Below are 16,554 nucleotides of genomic sequence, written 5' to 3' on the forward strand. Positions count from 1 at the left end.
TGTTCCCAATGTTGGGGGAGTCCAGAACAAGGGGCCACAGTTTAAGAATAAGGGGTAGGCCATTTAGAACTGAGATGAGGAAAAACTTTTTCAGTCAGAGTTGTGAATTTGTGGAATTCTCTGCCTCAGAAGGCAGTGGAGGCCAATTCTCTGAATGCATTCAAAAGAGAGCAAGATAGAGCTCTGAAGGACAGCAGAGTCAGGGGGTATGGGGAGAAGGCAGGAACGGGGTACTTACTGAGAATGATCAGCCATGATCACATTGAATGGCTGGCTCGAAGGGCCAAATGGCCTCCTCCTGCACCTATTGACTATTGTCTATAAGCACCAATGTAGGGGGAAGGGGAATAGCACCTCATATTCCACTTGGGTAGCTTACAACCAAATGGTACCCCCTCCCCCCCCCTTTCTGTGCATCACCTACTCACACCTATTTCACCCCCCTCTTTCTGTGCACCACCTACTTCACCCCCCCCCCCCCCCCCATATTACTTCCTCCAGCTTTTCACAACTCAATGCTTTTGTATCAAACCGTCTGTCTTTTTATCTCTGGGTTTTGTCCAACCATCTGCCTATCAAAAATCCCCTTCACCTGTATCCGCCTATTAAGAAGGGTCTCGACCCGAAACGTCACCCATTCCTTCTCTCCCGAGATGCTGCCTGGCCTGCTGAGTTACTCCAGCATTTTGTGAATAAATCCACCTATTACCTGCCAGACCTTTTACTGCCCCCTCCCCTCCCCTCCCCTCTGGAGAAGAGTCCTGACCTGAAACATCACCTCCCAATGTTCTCCAGAGATGCTGCCTGATTCAGTTATTCCAGCACTTTGTGTCATTTTTTTCCCTGGCAAGTAATCGGTTGATACGCGTGATTGGGTAGAGTAAGTGACACAGGCTGGAGGTGAAAAAGAGACAAAGCTGGAAGGGAGGATATGGGTGGAGGACATTGGGGCAGTGATGTTACCTGAAAATGGAGAATTTCAGGCGTCTTTTACTCAAAGTAGGGAAATCAAGAACAGGGGCCATGACAGGGTGAGAGGAAAGATTTGATAGGAACCTGAGGAGCAACTTTTTAGTACAAAGGGTGGTAGGTATATGGAATGTGCTGCCAGAGGAGGTAGTTACAATAACACATTTAAAAGACATTTGGGCAGGTACACGAATAGGGTTTAGAGGAATCTGGGCCAAACGTGGGCAGGTGGGACAGGGGGTTAGTGGGGCATCCTGGTTGGTATGGGTGAGTTGGGCCAAACGGCCAGCTTCCGTGCTCAATGACTCCAATACTAATTCCATGTTCATGTTCAAACGCTGAGTTACTCCAGCATTGTGTGTCTGTCTTCCATGTTCACACCGTTGGGGTGTAAGGTGCGCAGACGGAACATGAGGTTCACGCTGTTCCTCCAGGGACAGAAAGGTCAGCGTGTGAACACGGTTCCTTGTGCAGCCATTTGAATGGTGAACTCTCACATCTTACTCACTCGTGTCTTCTCCCTGTGCTAATTGTCCCGCAGGCTGCACCTGTGGACCGAGTGGCGCCACTCGTCCCTCCGAGCCTGGAGGCCGCGTTCCGTGACGCAACCAGTCGTCAGGCGCCGCCTGTCGTCAGGGCGCACCCGCTCCTTAGGAGCTTGGCGATTGGCCGCAGCCAGCGGCACTTCGCGGAGCTCGTGCGTTTCCGTGCGTTTCCGTCACCGCCTCCGTGCGAGCGGCCGGCGGAGATAGACGAGGAGGAGGGCGGGGCTTTCCCCCCTCCCTCCCCCCTCCGGCGCCTTCGCTGCCGGTCTACCAAACTTGATCAGCGCCCTGGAAGCACCGCCCACCCGCGCCCATTGGCTGCGTGGGCGGCCGGCGTGACGCAGGCGTCGCCAACGCCCTCTGCGAATGGCACTCCCTCGCGTCAGTCATCACGTCGCCGGCAGCAAGTTAGATGGAGCGCTAGGTTACAGCTGCAGTAAGAGGGAGAAAGAGCCAGGCAGAAAAATAGTACAAAGACAGCCGAGTGAATTAGGGAGGGGTTTTAACCGTTTTAATTTGGGTAAGAACACGGGTTTGCCCCCCTCAGAAATCGCTTTCGTTTTTTTTTACCGTCTGAGGTGCGAATGGGTTTTTGAAGTCTGGAAAAAATAAGCCGAGAAATTAAAAAAGGAAAAAAATTACCTCAGGAATTGAACTGAAGGATCCGCCATGGCAGGAACCACCACCACCATCATCATCATCACCATCCTGCATTGAGCTCAGGTCAAGATACATGTAGAGCTCTCAGATCATTCAGATTTATTTCTGGCGATTCGTTTCCTAAAAGGAAAAGGAATTAAAAAAAATTTTTTATACAGAACTAATTTGTCTGGGAGGAATTTACGCGATGAAACCCGGTGGACAGGATTAAAATTAAGAAAGAGGGGGAAGAAAATAAAGGAACGTAGAAGTGTCTTTTAAAAAAATATATATGTTTGAAAAATTAGATGTCGCTTTAAAGTAATCATGAGTGGTCGACCCAGGACAACGTCTTTTGCTGAGAGCTGCAAACCTGTGCAGCAGCCGTCTGCTTTTGGAAGCATGAAAGTCAGCAGTAAGTACATTTTAACCAAATCATTTTTCTGTATTTTGAGGTTTCATCATCTTGGAAATATCACCGATCGAGCGAAGAATCGATTTGCTGATCAATAATCGGTTGGTTAGCTGGGTAACATCCTATGTAGGAAAATAAAGCCTGGCTTGGCCTACCCTGGCCTGGCCTGATCTTCTTACGATCATAAAGACGATCACAAGCCATTATTCATGAACATTTTCTTTTCGTCTATTTAAAATCCAGTTTAATAATCTTTTAATGATGAATTGAAACTAGCACTGGACTTGCTTTTTTAACTTGGTAAATAGTTAGTGTTAAGATTAACATTGATATCCAGTCCACAGTAATTGAACTGGATTTCTCCCATAGCTGACGGGAGTAAGTATTAGCATAACTTTATGGAACAACGGATAGATTTTGACATATTTTATGTCTGATTTTCAGCCTTTACTGCATCTGCATATCTACTAGATATCTACCAGAGTAGTTGGAGATACAGTAACTTAAATGATTAGGAATTTCACAATTATGTGCCATTTAGTTGCTCTAACTTGTCTATTATTTGAGTTGATTGATTTAATTATTTTAAATGGTTATTTTTTCAGTGATTTAATATATCAGAGGTTTTATATCAAAAAGCAATAATGTGTTTAGGAGAGTATTCTCTATTTTTCGGTTGAGAAAATGCAACGAACTGCAATGAAATATTGCGAAAATAATCTCACTGATTTTCTGTAATTTATCATAATTCCACTCTTTTTGTTAACTAAGAGTAAAGCAGAGTTTAAACCAAAGTTGACTGACTTCATTTATGAGACATCATTGCTAGTGTAACTTCCATGCTGCAAATATACAACCTACAAACTACCCACCATCATTACTGGAGAGGGAATATTTGAGGCTGGCGTGAAGCACATAAGGAAGCGTTGGCAAATGAGACTAGTTTAGATGGGGCATCTTGGTCAGCATGGATAAGTTGCACCAAAGGACTATTTCCCTGCAGTATGTCTCAGCTTCTTTGTCATGACTGACTTTAAAGTTGAGTTTGAAAATTTTCTGCAGTTCATGCTGTTTCACAATATTCTTTGTTATAATTAATGCCTTTATTCTAATTTTATAAATCCTGAAATTGATATTAGTTTAGCATATTTTAAATTAAAATTATTATACATTTATTTTATAAACTACTGTTATGATCATGAGTTCCAAAAGCACATGAAGTGACAGATTGCAGCTTGGCTTTTGTGAGAGTGTATTTGAAAATAATAATTTTTATGCCAGACTTTTTTATGGGGACAGAAGTACATGCAGATGTTGGCATCATGGGAAAAACAAGGGGCTGGAGAAACTCAGCAGGTCAGGCAGCATCAGTGGAGGGAAATGGACAGACGCCATTTCAATTCAGGTACCACCTTCAGCCTGAAACAACGTCTGTGCGTTCCCGCACAGATGCTGCTTGACCCACTGAGCTCCTCTGACACTTTGTTTTGTTCCAGATTCAGTTAATTGAGTTTCCATGTAGATTTTAAAGCAGCAAGTTCTAAATCTTCTGAATGTGGAAAGACAACTATGTCAGATGTTTTCAGGCACTAAAGTTATGCTAAAAGTATTCATCTACTGTTTCAAGGCTAAAGCGGGGCATTTTTCGAAGAGCAGGGAAAATTGCTAAATACTATATAGCAGGGCTATACTATAAGAGACTTGAGATTGATCATTGTTGGTTTATAATCTTGACCACAACGTTGTTGCTGTGCTACTGTTGGCTTCTGTAGTACCAATAAGAGGTGGAAAAAAGCTACGCTCTAGACCACTAATTTGCCTCTTGCAGTCCTTTTGCACAGCCTTTTTTTCCACTTTTGAGATGTTCTTCGAATTTAATGTGAATTGCACCTCTTTCCCTCAATTGCTCTTATTCCCCTCCTTTTCCCCTTTGAGGTTGCTTTGTTTCAAAGTTGCTTTGCTGACAACTCTAGAAGAGATTGGGAAATGCACAGACTTGCAAGTTTCAAGCTATCCTCGTGCATTGTAATAATGGAAATGATGCACTATTGAGGCACTTGTAATCTGCGAGCTTGGTGTACAAATGGTTATTTGTTTATGATGAGTATGTATTTGAAATACTAAGTCACCACCTAATTCTTAGAAAAATGATCATTCCTAGCAGCTAATTCATTATTGCCAAGGCAATATAAAATGATTCATTGTTAACATGTGGTTCAAGGGATTTTGGTACATACTTATTTCGCAGTATTTTTTCAGATGAAGCCTGCTTAACTTCATTTTGAAGTAATTGCAATAGCAATCAACTTAGCAGACATCTATCAAAATAATAAACTGGGATAAAATATGTATCATACAGCTTCTGACTGCATTACGGAAACATAAGTAAGAAAGAGGATTGTTGCTCATTTGTAAACCCTTTTAATTACAGGTCTGCATTAATTTATTTAATAGATTTTGTGCATGTTTTTTTGTTACAGAACCAGTGAAGCTAAAAGATTTTGGATGAGTTTTCAGTTTCTGTGGTTGTTTATTTAACTAAGGAACAATAGATACAGCAAAATATTATCATTAGGTTAAATACAATTCAGTTAAGGCATATTGGAATATCAATGTTATTGTAAGGAACAAATTTTGAATTTTTTTAATTTAATTTATTGTTTCCAGTAGGATTAAACAATAGAAACACTCAGATCTTAATTTGATTGTAGATTTGTGCTGAATCTTCTAACATTGCTTGGCGCTGCAGTTGCCATTGCTGCTGTCAGGAGCGGAGGGGAAGATCAACCAGGCTTCCTGGCCTTGATCATTTTCCAAAAATGCCCATCGCTCCCTGGAAGTGTACATGCAAGGACTAAGTTGCACTCTTATCTATTATTTCTTAAATGGCTCCTGAAGCTCTGCAAACGGGGAGGGAAAAAATGGTCATGGATGTGTTGTGATATAGAGAAAATGTGGAAATCATGGATGTTAAAAATAATTCTAGTGTTTATAAATTATTTCATTTGGCAAATAATCCGTTACTTGGCTACGGTTATATTTATTCAATCTTGGCCATATAGGCGGATTGACCTTGTCTTCAGAATTTTTTTAATAGTACCCTTTACTTTCATGTTATTTTTCTGCTGTTCATTTGCTGCATCAACTTTTCATTCATCATCTTATTACTCGTATTAAAGTTGCACTTATAGGCGCAGAAACTACAATCAAATCTTTTGCAAGGGACCCATCAATATCATGCCACGCATCCTACAACATTCTCGGAAACACGTGGACTGGCCCCAGGGATTCTTTTATAATTCTCCTTTAGCTTGTCTGCTAGGAATACCTCGCGGCCCGTTTTTTGCCATCCTAATTTCCTTAAGTATACTCCAACAACCCTTGCGCTCGAGCTAGCTAGATCCCAGTTGCCTTTACCTGACATATGCCTATCTAGACCCTCTCTATCCTTAGTCAAGCAACGTTCCCCAGCCAGCCTTGCTCTTTACTCCAGGAACATGTGAGCCTGAATTCTTATTGTCTCACTTTTAAAAGCTTAATTTTTCAGATGTCCCTTTACCTGCCATCAGCCTACTGCAATTAACATTTGAGAGTTCCTTCCTGTTGCCATTGAAATTCGCCTTCCTCCAATTTAGGACTTTAAGTTTAGGACCAGTCGAATCTTTATCCACTATTTTCTTGAAACTAAGAGAAAAGTGGTCAAAATTCCTGATGAGCTCCTCCATTGACATGTTAACTATTTACTGAGCCATATTTCTCTAAAGGAGGTTGAGTATAGCTTCTTCTGTATATTACTTGAAAAAACATTTTTTTAAGACCTAAGAAATGAAGCGCCACCTAATCCCTCAGCACTATGATTCCCAGTCAATATCAGGGAAGTTAAAATCACCTCCTCTTACAGCTCTATTCCTACACCTATCTGGGATTTCCCTACATAGAGTCCCTATGGCCCAACCTGCCCATGCTGACCAAGATTCCCCCTCTACACTAGTCCAACCTGCCTGTGATATATCCCTCTAAACTTTTCCTGTCCATGTACCTGTCCAAATGTCTTTTAAATGTTGTTATAGTACCTGGCTCCCCATGTTCTCTGGCAGCATGTTCCGTATACCCACCACCCTCTGTGTAGAGAAAATTGCCCCTCGAGTTGCAATTAAATCTTTCCCCTCTTATCTTAAATCATCAATATCCAGGTACCCAGGAACATTGAACTGCCAATCCTGCCCATCCTTTATTGTATTATATGTATTGACTGGTTAGCACGCAACAAAAGCTTTTCACTGTACCTCGGTACACGTGACAATAAAAAAAACTGAACCATGTTTCCTTATTAATTATAATTCCTTATTAATTATAATATCTTATTCCCTTGTGCTGATCCATGCTCTGAGGTCATCTGCTTTACCTGCTGCATGCATTAAAGTAAATATAGTTTAGTCTATTAGATCTTCCACACTCCCTGCCTCTGCCTCGTCAACTGCTAGATTTTCTGTAATCGATGTTTGCTTCATCTTTCTCATCTGCTATGAGTCCCACCCACATGCTAGACTAGTTTATACCTTCCTGAACAGCACCAGCAAATCTCCAAAGGACCCTGCTCCCCCTCCAGTGCAGATGTGATTTATCCCTCTTGTGCAGGTCGCTTCTGTCCCAGAAGAGATCCCAAATGGTTCCAGTAGCTGAAGCCCCCCTTGTCTGCCCCAGCTCTTCAGCCATGCATTCATGCCTACTCTTATTAGTGTGTGGCACATGGAATAATCCTGAGATGACTGCCCTTAAGGCCTTGCTCTTTAACATGTAGGAGAGAAATGCAGATGCTGGTTTTAAATCGAAGGTAGACACAATCATCGGAGAGAGGAGGAGAACTTCTTCAGTAGTCGTCGGAGAGAGGAGGAGGATTAGTCTGAAGAAGGGTCTCGACCCGAAATGTCACCGATTCCTTCTCTCCAGAGATGCTGCCTGACCCACTGAGTTACCCCAGCATTTTGTGCCTACCTTGCTCTTTAACATTCTGCCTAACTCCCTGTATTTAATTTGCATAACCATGTCTCCCTGCCTGCATCATTGGAACCTATATGGACCCAGACCTCTACCCGCAGCCCTTACTGTCAACTATTTGGCCAAATAATGCAAGTTTTATTGTTCCCACCAATATTTAAATCTGAAAATATACTGGTGTGAACAAGGGTCCTGACTCATAAAGTTGTCTGTCCATAACCCCAAATAGGAATGGCTGACCTGCTGAGTTTCTCCAGTACTTTGTTTTGCTCAAGATTCTGCAGTTCCTTGTCTTCATATTTAAATCATCAATATAATATGTAGTGCAGAAAGCAAGGGACTGAGTACTAAACCGTGCAAAATGCTACTGTCCCTTTCTTCGTGTTTGGAAGACATCTAGATTTTATTTGATTTTTACTTGCCAGTCCTTTTTCATATCCATTCTTTGCTTTTGTAACTTCCCTTTTAATTTCACTTTTGCTCTTAGTGTAGTCTTATTGGCGTTGGTCTTGCCATCTGAGATCAGCTTCCATTTTTATCATACTCTTTTAAGAACCTTCTCATCAAGGCAGTGTTCTATATTTGGCAGTCCCTTGCTTGCTCTTTATCCTAACGCCCCATTTTTCTTCCTTGAATGCCTCCCATTGTTTTAGTACTAATACGCCTTCCGGGACTATTTCAAGCCCATGTTTGCTAATTTCCTCGAGTCCAGTAAAGTTGGCCTTGTGGTAAAACAAAGCTATTATGTATGTTTGGGTTTATTATTGTCATCTGTACTGAGGTACAGTGGAAAAACTTTGGTTTTGCATGCTATCTAATACATAAAAACAATCATGTAAAACTCAGTACAATGGATAGAGCAAAGGGGAAAGATACAGAGGGCAGAATATATTTTTCAGCATTGCTGTGCATCAGGAGCATAGACAAAGTCTGAAGAAGGGTCTCAACCTAAAATGTCACCGTTCCTTCTCTCCAGAGATGCTGGCTGTCCTGCTGAGTTACTCCAGCTTTTTGTGTCTATCTTCAGTTTAAACCTGCATCTGCAGTTCCTTCCTAGACAAAGTCCAATATATACCTTGGCTTCCGATATAATGACTTAAAAGTCTCCTTGAATGCAATTTAGAAATTCTAGCCATCTATACTGACGATAACCCAGTTACTGGGAGGCCATTTGAAATCGGCCACAACTGTCAGAGTGTTTTAGAACTTTTCCCTTCCTCCAAATTTCCTCTTCTATCGCCCTTGAGCTGTTTCGAGATCTACATTACAATCGGAGAAATGTGTTTGTCACTTTTTTCTGTTTTGGTCCAACACATTATTGTCGTCACCTTGCGCTTTACAAAGCGATCAACATAATGAAAGACCTTTTTCATTCTGGTCATTCCCTCTTCTACTCTTCCATCAGTGGAAGATCCAAAGGCCTGGAAGCATGTACCATTAGATTCAGGAATAGTTTATTCCCAGTTGTTACGGCAAGTGATTAGTGTCTTGTCAGTGATGGGGACACAGCCTTTGCTGCATTTTTTAACCATTCTGGAAGGTGGGGTGTAAATAAACATAAGTTTGCCAATTGCAAATATTTAATTAATTATTAAATTGATCAATAGATTTCTGCCAAATAAGGTAGGCAAGATTTCTAACTTCCTGGTTCAAGCTTATTTATATCTAAATTTTGACAGATGATTATATAAAGCATTTAATAGTGTACTGTCGTCATTAAATTTTCCGCCTCCAATGCTCTGATTTTCTGCAATCCTAAAATTAAAAAGTGTAAACACGGATATATTTCCTTTAAAATTATTAAAGAATGAAAGTTGGCAATACCAAGCTAAACATAGAAACATAGAAAATAGGTGCAGGAGTAGGCCATTCGGCCCTTCGAGCCTGCACCGCCATTCAATATGATCATGGCTGATCATCCAGCTCAGTAACCTGTACCTGCCTTCTCTCCATACCCCCTGATCCCTTTAGCCATAAGGGCCACATCTAACTCCCTCTTAAATATAGCCAATGAACTGGTCTCAACTACCTTCTGTGGCAGAGAATTCCACAGACTCACCACTCTCTGTGTGAAGAAATGTTTTCTCATCTCGGTCCTAAAATACTTCCTCCTTATCCTTAAGCTGTGACCCCTGGTTCTGGATTTCCCCAACATCGGGAACAATCTTCCCGCATCTAGCCTCTCCAACCCCTTAAGAATTTTATATGTTTCAATACGATCCCCCCTCAGTCTTCTAAATTCCAGCGAGTATAAGCCTAGTCTATCCAGTCTTTCTTCATATGAAAGTCCTGCCATCCCTGGGATCAATCTGGTGAACCTTCTCTGTACTCCCTCTAAGGCTAGAATGTCTTTCCTCAGATTAGGAGACCAAAACTGTACACAATACTCCAGGTGCGGTCTCACCAGGGCCCTGTACAACTGCAGCAGAACCTCCCTGCTCCTATACTCAAATCCTCTTGCTATGAATGCTAACATACCATTCGCTTTCTTCACTGCCTGTTGCACCTGCACGCTTGCTTTCAATGACTGGTGCACCATGACACCCAGGTCACGTTGCATCTCCCCTTTTCCTAATTGGCCACCATTCAGGTAATACTCTGCTTTCCTGTTCTTGCCGCCAAAGTGGATAATCCCACATTTATCGTGTAGTTATGGATAAGTCTGTAGAAGGGTCCCAACCCAAAATGTCACCTGCCCATGTCCTCCAGAGTTGCTGTCTGACCCGTTGACTTACTCCAGCACTTTGTCTTTTTTGTAAACAAATTGAATGAAATGTTAACTGGGCACCAAGCGAAATTCCTGATGGTAATTGATGCTGGTGGAGGCAAAATGTGTTGCACGGGTGAATGACACTTCAAGTCCACAAATCACAGCTATGGCCATTGTGCACAATAGGATATACACCCAAGGTAGACACAAAATGCTGGAGTAACTCAGCGGGACAGGCAGCATCTCTGGAGAGAAGGAATTGGGTATGTTTTGGGTCAAGACCCTTCAGACTAAGAGTCATGGGAGAGGGAAACGCAAGATATGGAAGGGCAATGCTTAAACTATTTCAGTGTCATTCACCCGTGAGTCTTTATCACAAAATTTCATTCACCCTCAACCAAATTTTCTTATGTTTTTTGGTAATTTTTGTCTTATTCTCCCTTGTGTATAATTTTATATATATTAAGTCATTTACCCCCCCTAGTTTCATTCACCCCCCCTAGTTTCATTCACCCCAAAATAATTTCATTCATCCTTGGGTGAACCATTCACCAGTCTAAGAAGCACTGTGGAGGGGTACAAAGAGCATGTAAGGTGTGAAAAGGTCAGATCAAAGTAGGCGATCAAGGAAATGTACAATGGTTCATTGTTGGATGAGGGGAAGGCATACAAACAGTAAAATTAACCAGGTGGACAATGGAACTAGTAGGAGAACTAGAGTGAAGGAGGGAAAACGAGGGTTGCTTGAAGATAGAGAAATCATATTCATACTGCTGGGTTGTCAGCTGCCCAAGCGAAATATGAGGTGCTGTTCCTCCAATTTGCATTTGGCCTCATTCTGACAGTGGAGGAGGCCCAGGGCAGAAAGGTCGGTATGGGAATCGGAGTTAGTGTTTAGCAACCAGGAGATTGCTTATGCCCTGGTGGACTTAGCAAGAGGTGTTCAGCGAAGCGATCGCCCAGTTTAGGCTTAGTCTTGCCAATATATAGGAGTCCACACCTAGAACAGCGGATATAGTAGATGAGGTTGGAGGAGGTTCAAGTGAACCTCTGCCTTACCTAAAGGACTGTTGGGGTCCTTGGACAGAGTCGAGGGGGGAGATATAGGGGCAGGTGTTTCACACAAAAGGTGGTGGGGGAATGGAACAAGCAGCCAGAGAAGGTAGTTGAGGCAGGGACTATCCACACATTTAAGAAACAGCTAGACAGGTGCATGGATAGGACAGGTTTGGAGATAAACGGGCCAAACGCAGGCAGGCAGGTAGGACTAGTGTAACTGGGACATGTTGGCCGGTGTGGGCAAATTGGGCCAAAGTTCCTGTTGCCACCCTGTATGGCTCTATGACTATCTCCTGCGGTTGCTGGGGAAATTACCTAGAGAAGGGGTAGTTTGGGTGGGAAGGGATGAGTTAACCAGAGTTGCGGAAGGAATGGTCTCTGCGGAAAGCGGTGGAGATGGGAAGATGTGGCTAGTGGTGGGATCCCGTTGGAGGTGGTTAAAATGTCGGAGGATTATGTGCTGTATGCGACGGCTATTTGGGTGAAATGTGAGGACTATCTAGAATGCCTCTGAGATGGTTTCTTAGAGCAGCTTGTAATGTAACCTACCAAAGAAAAGGCAATTCTGGACTTGGTGTTGTATAATGAAACGGATTTGATAAGGGAGCTCAAGGTAAAGGAACTACTAAGAGATAGACACCATAATATGATAAGATACAACTGCAATTTGAGAGGAAGAAGATGAAAGCAGATGTGTCTGTATTGCAGCTGAGCAAAGGTGACTACAGAGGCATGAGGGAGGAGCTGGCCGAAGTTAACTGGAAAGGTACTCTATCAGGAATGGCAATCGAACAGCAAAGGCAGGAATTTCTGGGAATAATTCGAGGGTGCAGGATCTTTTTGTTCCAAAGAGGAAGAAAGATTCTAAGGGGAGAATGAGGTGACTGGCTGATAAGGGAAATCAAAGACAGCAGAAAACTAAAAGAGAAGATATATAACGTTGCAAAGATTAGTGGGTAGCTAGAGGGTTGGGAAGTTTTAAAAAAACCCAGCAGAAGGTAACTAAAAAGGCAATGCAGGGAGAAAAGATGAAATATGAAAGGAAGCTAGCCAATAATATAACGGAGGATAACAAGAGTTTATTCATATATATAAACAGTTAGAATGAGGACCGCTGGAAAATGATGCAGGAGAAGTAATAATGGGGAATAAAGAAATGGCAAAGGAATTGAAGTTCCTTTTTACATCAGTCTTCTCAGGAGAAGACCAGCAAAGTGCCTGAAATTCAAGAGAGTTAGAGGTTGGAAGTTAGTGGAGAAGGTGCTTGGGAAGCTGAAAGGTCTGAAGGTGGATAAGGGACTGCACTCCTGGGTTCTGAAAGAAGTAGCTTTAGAGATTGTGTGGAGTCAGGAGTAGTTCCAGACGATTAGAAATTTGCAAATATTAGCCTGCTGTTCAACAAGGGAGCGAAGCAGAAGAGTGGAAACTATAGGCCGGTTAGCCTGACCTCAGGTTGGCAAGAAATTAGAGTCTACTATAAAGGATGAGGTTTCTGAGTACTTAGAAGTTCATGGTAAAATATGGTTTTGTGAATGGGAAATCTTGCCTGACGAATGTTGGAATTCTTCGAGGAAGTAAATAGGACAGACAAAGGAGAATCAGTTGTTTACCTGGATTTTCAGAAAGCTTTTGATGTTCCTAAGTGATTGGAGGAGAATTAGGCCATTCGGCCCATCAGGTCTATTCCACCATTCAATCGTGGCTGATCTATCCTTCCGTCAACCCCATTCTCCTGCCTTCTCCCCATAACCCCTGACACCTGTACTAATCAAGAATCTATCTATCTCTGCTGTAAAAATATCCATTGACTGCCTCCACAGCCTTTTGTGGCAATGAATTCCTCCTCACCTCCTTCCTAAAGGAACGTCCTTTAATTCTGAGGCTATGACCTCTGGAGGCACGGTGGTGCAACTGTAGAGTTGCTGCATTACATCACTCGCAGCGCCAGAGACTGGTTTGATCCTGGCTATGGGTAATTGTCTGTACGCAGTTTGTGCGTTCTCCCCATGACGTGCGTGGGTTTTCATCGAGAATTTTGGTTTGTCCCACACTCCAAAGACGTTTGGGTTTGTAGGTTAATTGACTTGGTATAATGTAAACATTGTCACTAGTGTAGGATAGTGTTAATGTTAGGGGATCGCTAGTCAGTGTGGACACGGTGGACCAAAGGGTCTGTTTCTGCGTTGTATTTCTAAACGAAAATCTCCCACTCGTGGAGACATCCTCTCCACATCCACTCAATCCAGGTGCCGCATGTGAGGCTGCTAAAGAAGATGTGAGCCCATGGTAAGACATTAGCATGGATAGCAGGTTGGCTGGATGCAGAAAGCAAAGAGTGGCAATAAAGGGGGCCTTTTCTGGTTGGCTGCCAGTGACTAGTGGAGTTCTGAAGGGGTTGGTGCTGGGGCCGCTACTCTTCACGTTGTATATCAATGATTTGGATGAGGGGATTGATGGCTTTGTGGCCAGGTTTGCGGATGATACGAAGTTAGGGGGAGAGGCAGGCAGTGTAGAGAAAGCAGGGACTCTGCAGGTGAACTTGGACAGGTTGGGAGAGTGGACAGAAAAGTGGCAGATGAATGGTAGCGCAGCAAAGTGTGGAGTCATGCATTTTGGTAGTGGGGAAAAAAGGTGTAGACTATTTTCGAAATGGGGAGAAAATTTAGGAATCAGAGGTGCACAGGGACTTGGGAGTGCTGGTGCAGGATTCCCTAAAAGTTAATTTGCAAGTCAAATCGGTAGTAAGGAAGGCAAATTCAATGCATTTATTTTGAGAGGACTAGAATACAAAAACGGGTGTAATGCTGAGGCTTTATAAGGTGCTGGTCAGTATTTTGAGAAATATTGGGCCCCATATCTGAGGAAGGATGTGCTGGTGCTGGAATGGGTCCAGAGGAGGTATACAAGAATGATCCCAGGAATGAGTGAGTGAACATGTGATGAGTGTTTGATGGCACTGGGCCTCTACTTGCTGGAGTTTAGGAGGGTAAGGGGGGACATTAAAATTTGCCGAATAGTGAAAGACCTCGATAGAGTACGGTTGAGAGGATGTTTTCACTCGTGGAAGAGTCTTAAGATCAGAGGCCCTAGCCTCCGAATAAAAGGACGCTCCTTAAGGAAGGAGATGAGGTGGAATTTCTTTAGTCAGAGAGTGGTGAATCTGTGGAATTCATTACCACAGAGGCTGTAAAGGCCAAGTCAATGGATATTTTTAAGGCAGAGATAGATAGATTCTTGATTAGTATGAGTGTCGGGGGTTATGGGGAGAAGGAAGAAGAATATGGTCAAGAAGGAAAGATAGATCAGCCATGATTGAATAGCGGAGTAGATTTGGTGGCCAAAGTGCCTAATTCTGCTCCTGCCACTCATGAACATGACTAGGGGGACTCTGTCCCTGTTTTTGACTGGAAGGAGGGGGCAAGAGCGGAGCTGTGGGATACCAAGGAGACCCCTGTGAAGGCTTCATCTATGATGGAAGAATGTGGAGATCTCGGACGTCCTGGCATGGAAAACCTCATCTTGGGTGCAGATGTGGCACAGTTGGAGCAATTTGGAGTATGGGATAGAGTCTGCAGGAGGCAGGGTGGAAAGAAGTGTACTCTAGATAGCTGTAGGAATCAGTAGGTTTATAATGGACATCAGTTGATAATCTATCTCCTGTGATGGAGACGGTGAGATCAAGAAAGGGAAGGGAGATGTTGGAGATGGTCCAAGTGAAATTTGACTGCAGGGTGGAAATTGGTAGTGAAGTTAATGAAGTCTTAATATGGAGTGATATGATTGAATAGTCTATTACTACATTATTTTTATGTATGGGTGATTTCATTTTTATTGTGGCAAATGGTCTGTGTTCTGGTCCTGTAATTTTTGTTAAGTGTGGTAATGTTTTGGTTAGACTGGTTTGAATAAATAATAGTGGTAAATTGCTGGTTAAACTGTATCTACAGTACTGCATTCAGTTGTTGCATCGCACCCTTACAGCCTTAGAAAATTTGTGCAGCCGATTGCTTCAGGCGATCACGAGAGGAATAGATCAGGTAGATGCACAAAGTCTGGCCCAGAGTAGGGGAATCGAGGACCAGAGGGCTTGGGTTCAAGGTGAAGGGGAAAAGATTTAATAGGAAACTGAGGGGTAACTTGTTCACATAAAGGGTCGTGGGTGTATGGAACAAACTGCCAGAGGAGGTGGTTGAGGGTGGGACTATCCCATTGTTTAAGAAACAGTTAGTTTGGTACATGGATAGGGCGGGTTTGGAGCAAAATGGACCAAGCGCAGGCAGGTGGGTCGAGTGTAGCTGGGACATGTTGGTCCGAAGGGCCTGTTTCCACAATGTATCACTCTATGACTCTGACTTTACTGGAGGAACCCGGGAGCTTGAGAAGCATTTGGGAATATGTCAACATTTTCGATCGAGAAATTGGTTTTATAATCAGATTTTTATTTGGCATTTTGCCTTTTCCATTGAGTATGATCATAGCTAATCTGATTTTAGCCTTGATGCATTCCTACTGCTCCACAAAATCCTTGATTCCCTATCAATTTATTCCAGCCTTGAAATATAGTTAATAACACTGGCTCCACTGCATTCAGGCTAGAGAATTGTGAAGATTTATGATCAGCAGAGACAATCTTTCCTGTTTCTCTCTTAAGTGGTGATCCTTATTCGGAAACCATCCTCCCCTCTAGTTCTGGATCTCCCACGAGGGATCTATCCATACCGTGGGTCTTTCTCAAATGTACTCTTTGCAAGTGTTAAAGATAAAACATTGGTGACAAAGCAGTACAATTACACTGCACCTTTAACCAGTTTTATGTATCCTTGCACATTATGCTCCTTGACATGTGAGCCGAGGTAACGCACATCAATGAACAAAGAAAGCCAACCCTATTTTTATTTCCCATGGTGCTACCATAACATTAAAACGATGCAGTAAGAAGCATTAGAATCAGAGATAGTAAAGAAAAAGATAAGACACTCAATGGCCTGTAGATGCTGGAATCTTGAGTAAAAGACAAAGTGCTGGAGGAACTTGATGGGCAGGCAGCATCTTTGGTTGACGACGTTTTAGGTTGGGAGCCTCTTCCAACTGAAAGAAAAAGATATGTTACGCATGTCAAATTTTGAATCCGATGGCAGTCTTGGTTCTGAATAATAGATTTCATCACAGTTGTGTCAAGCCTTGTAGGTGCATCAATTTTTTAGCTAATGTCTTGCATT

The 16,554-nt window shown here is 42.8% G+C and overlaps 1 protein-coding gene across 1 annotated transcript in view; it reads left to right on the top strand.

Annotated features, from left to right (window-relative positions):
- The first annotated feature begins 1,941 nt into the window (after positions 1 to 1,941).
- The window catches only part of gsk3ba (glycogen synthase kinase 3 beta, genome duplicate a), a 113,634-nt gene continuing 99,021 nt past the window's right edge, over positions 1,942 to 16,554 (top strand). The window contains exons 1-2 of the mRNA XM_078409046.1: positions 1,942 to 2,034; positions 2,462 to 2,568. Of these exons, the coding sequence (XP_078265172.1) occupies positions 2,481 to 2,568 (88 nt within the window). The 5' untranslated portion in view covers positions 1,942 to 2,034; positions 2,462 to 2,480. The remainder of the gene's footprint in view (positions 2,035 to 2,461; positions 2,569 to 16,554) is intronic.

The sequence above is a fragment of the Rhinoraja longicauda genome, chromosome 12 (assembly GCF_053455715.1).
Source record: "Rhinoraja longicauda isolate Sanriku21f chromosome 12, sRhiLon1.1, whole genome shotgun sequence".
Classification (NCBI taxonomy): domain Eukaryota; kingdom Metazoa; phylum Chordata; class Chondrichthyes; order Rajiformes; family Arhynchobatidae; genus Rhinoraja; species Rhinoraja longicauda.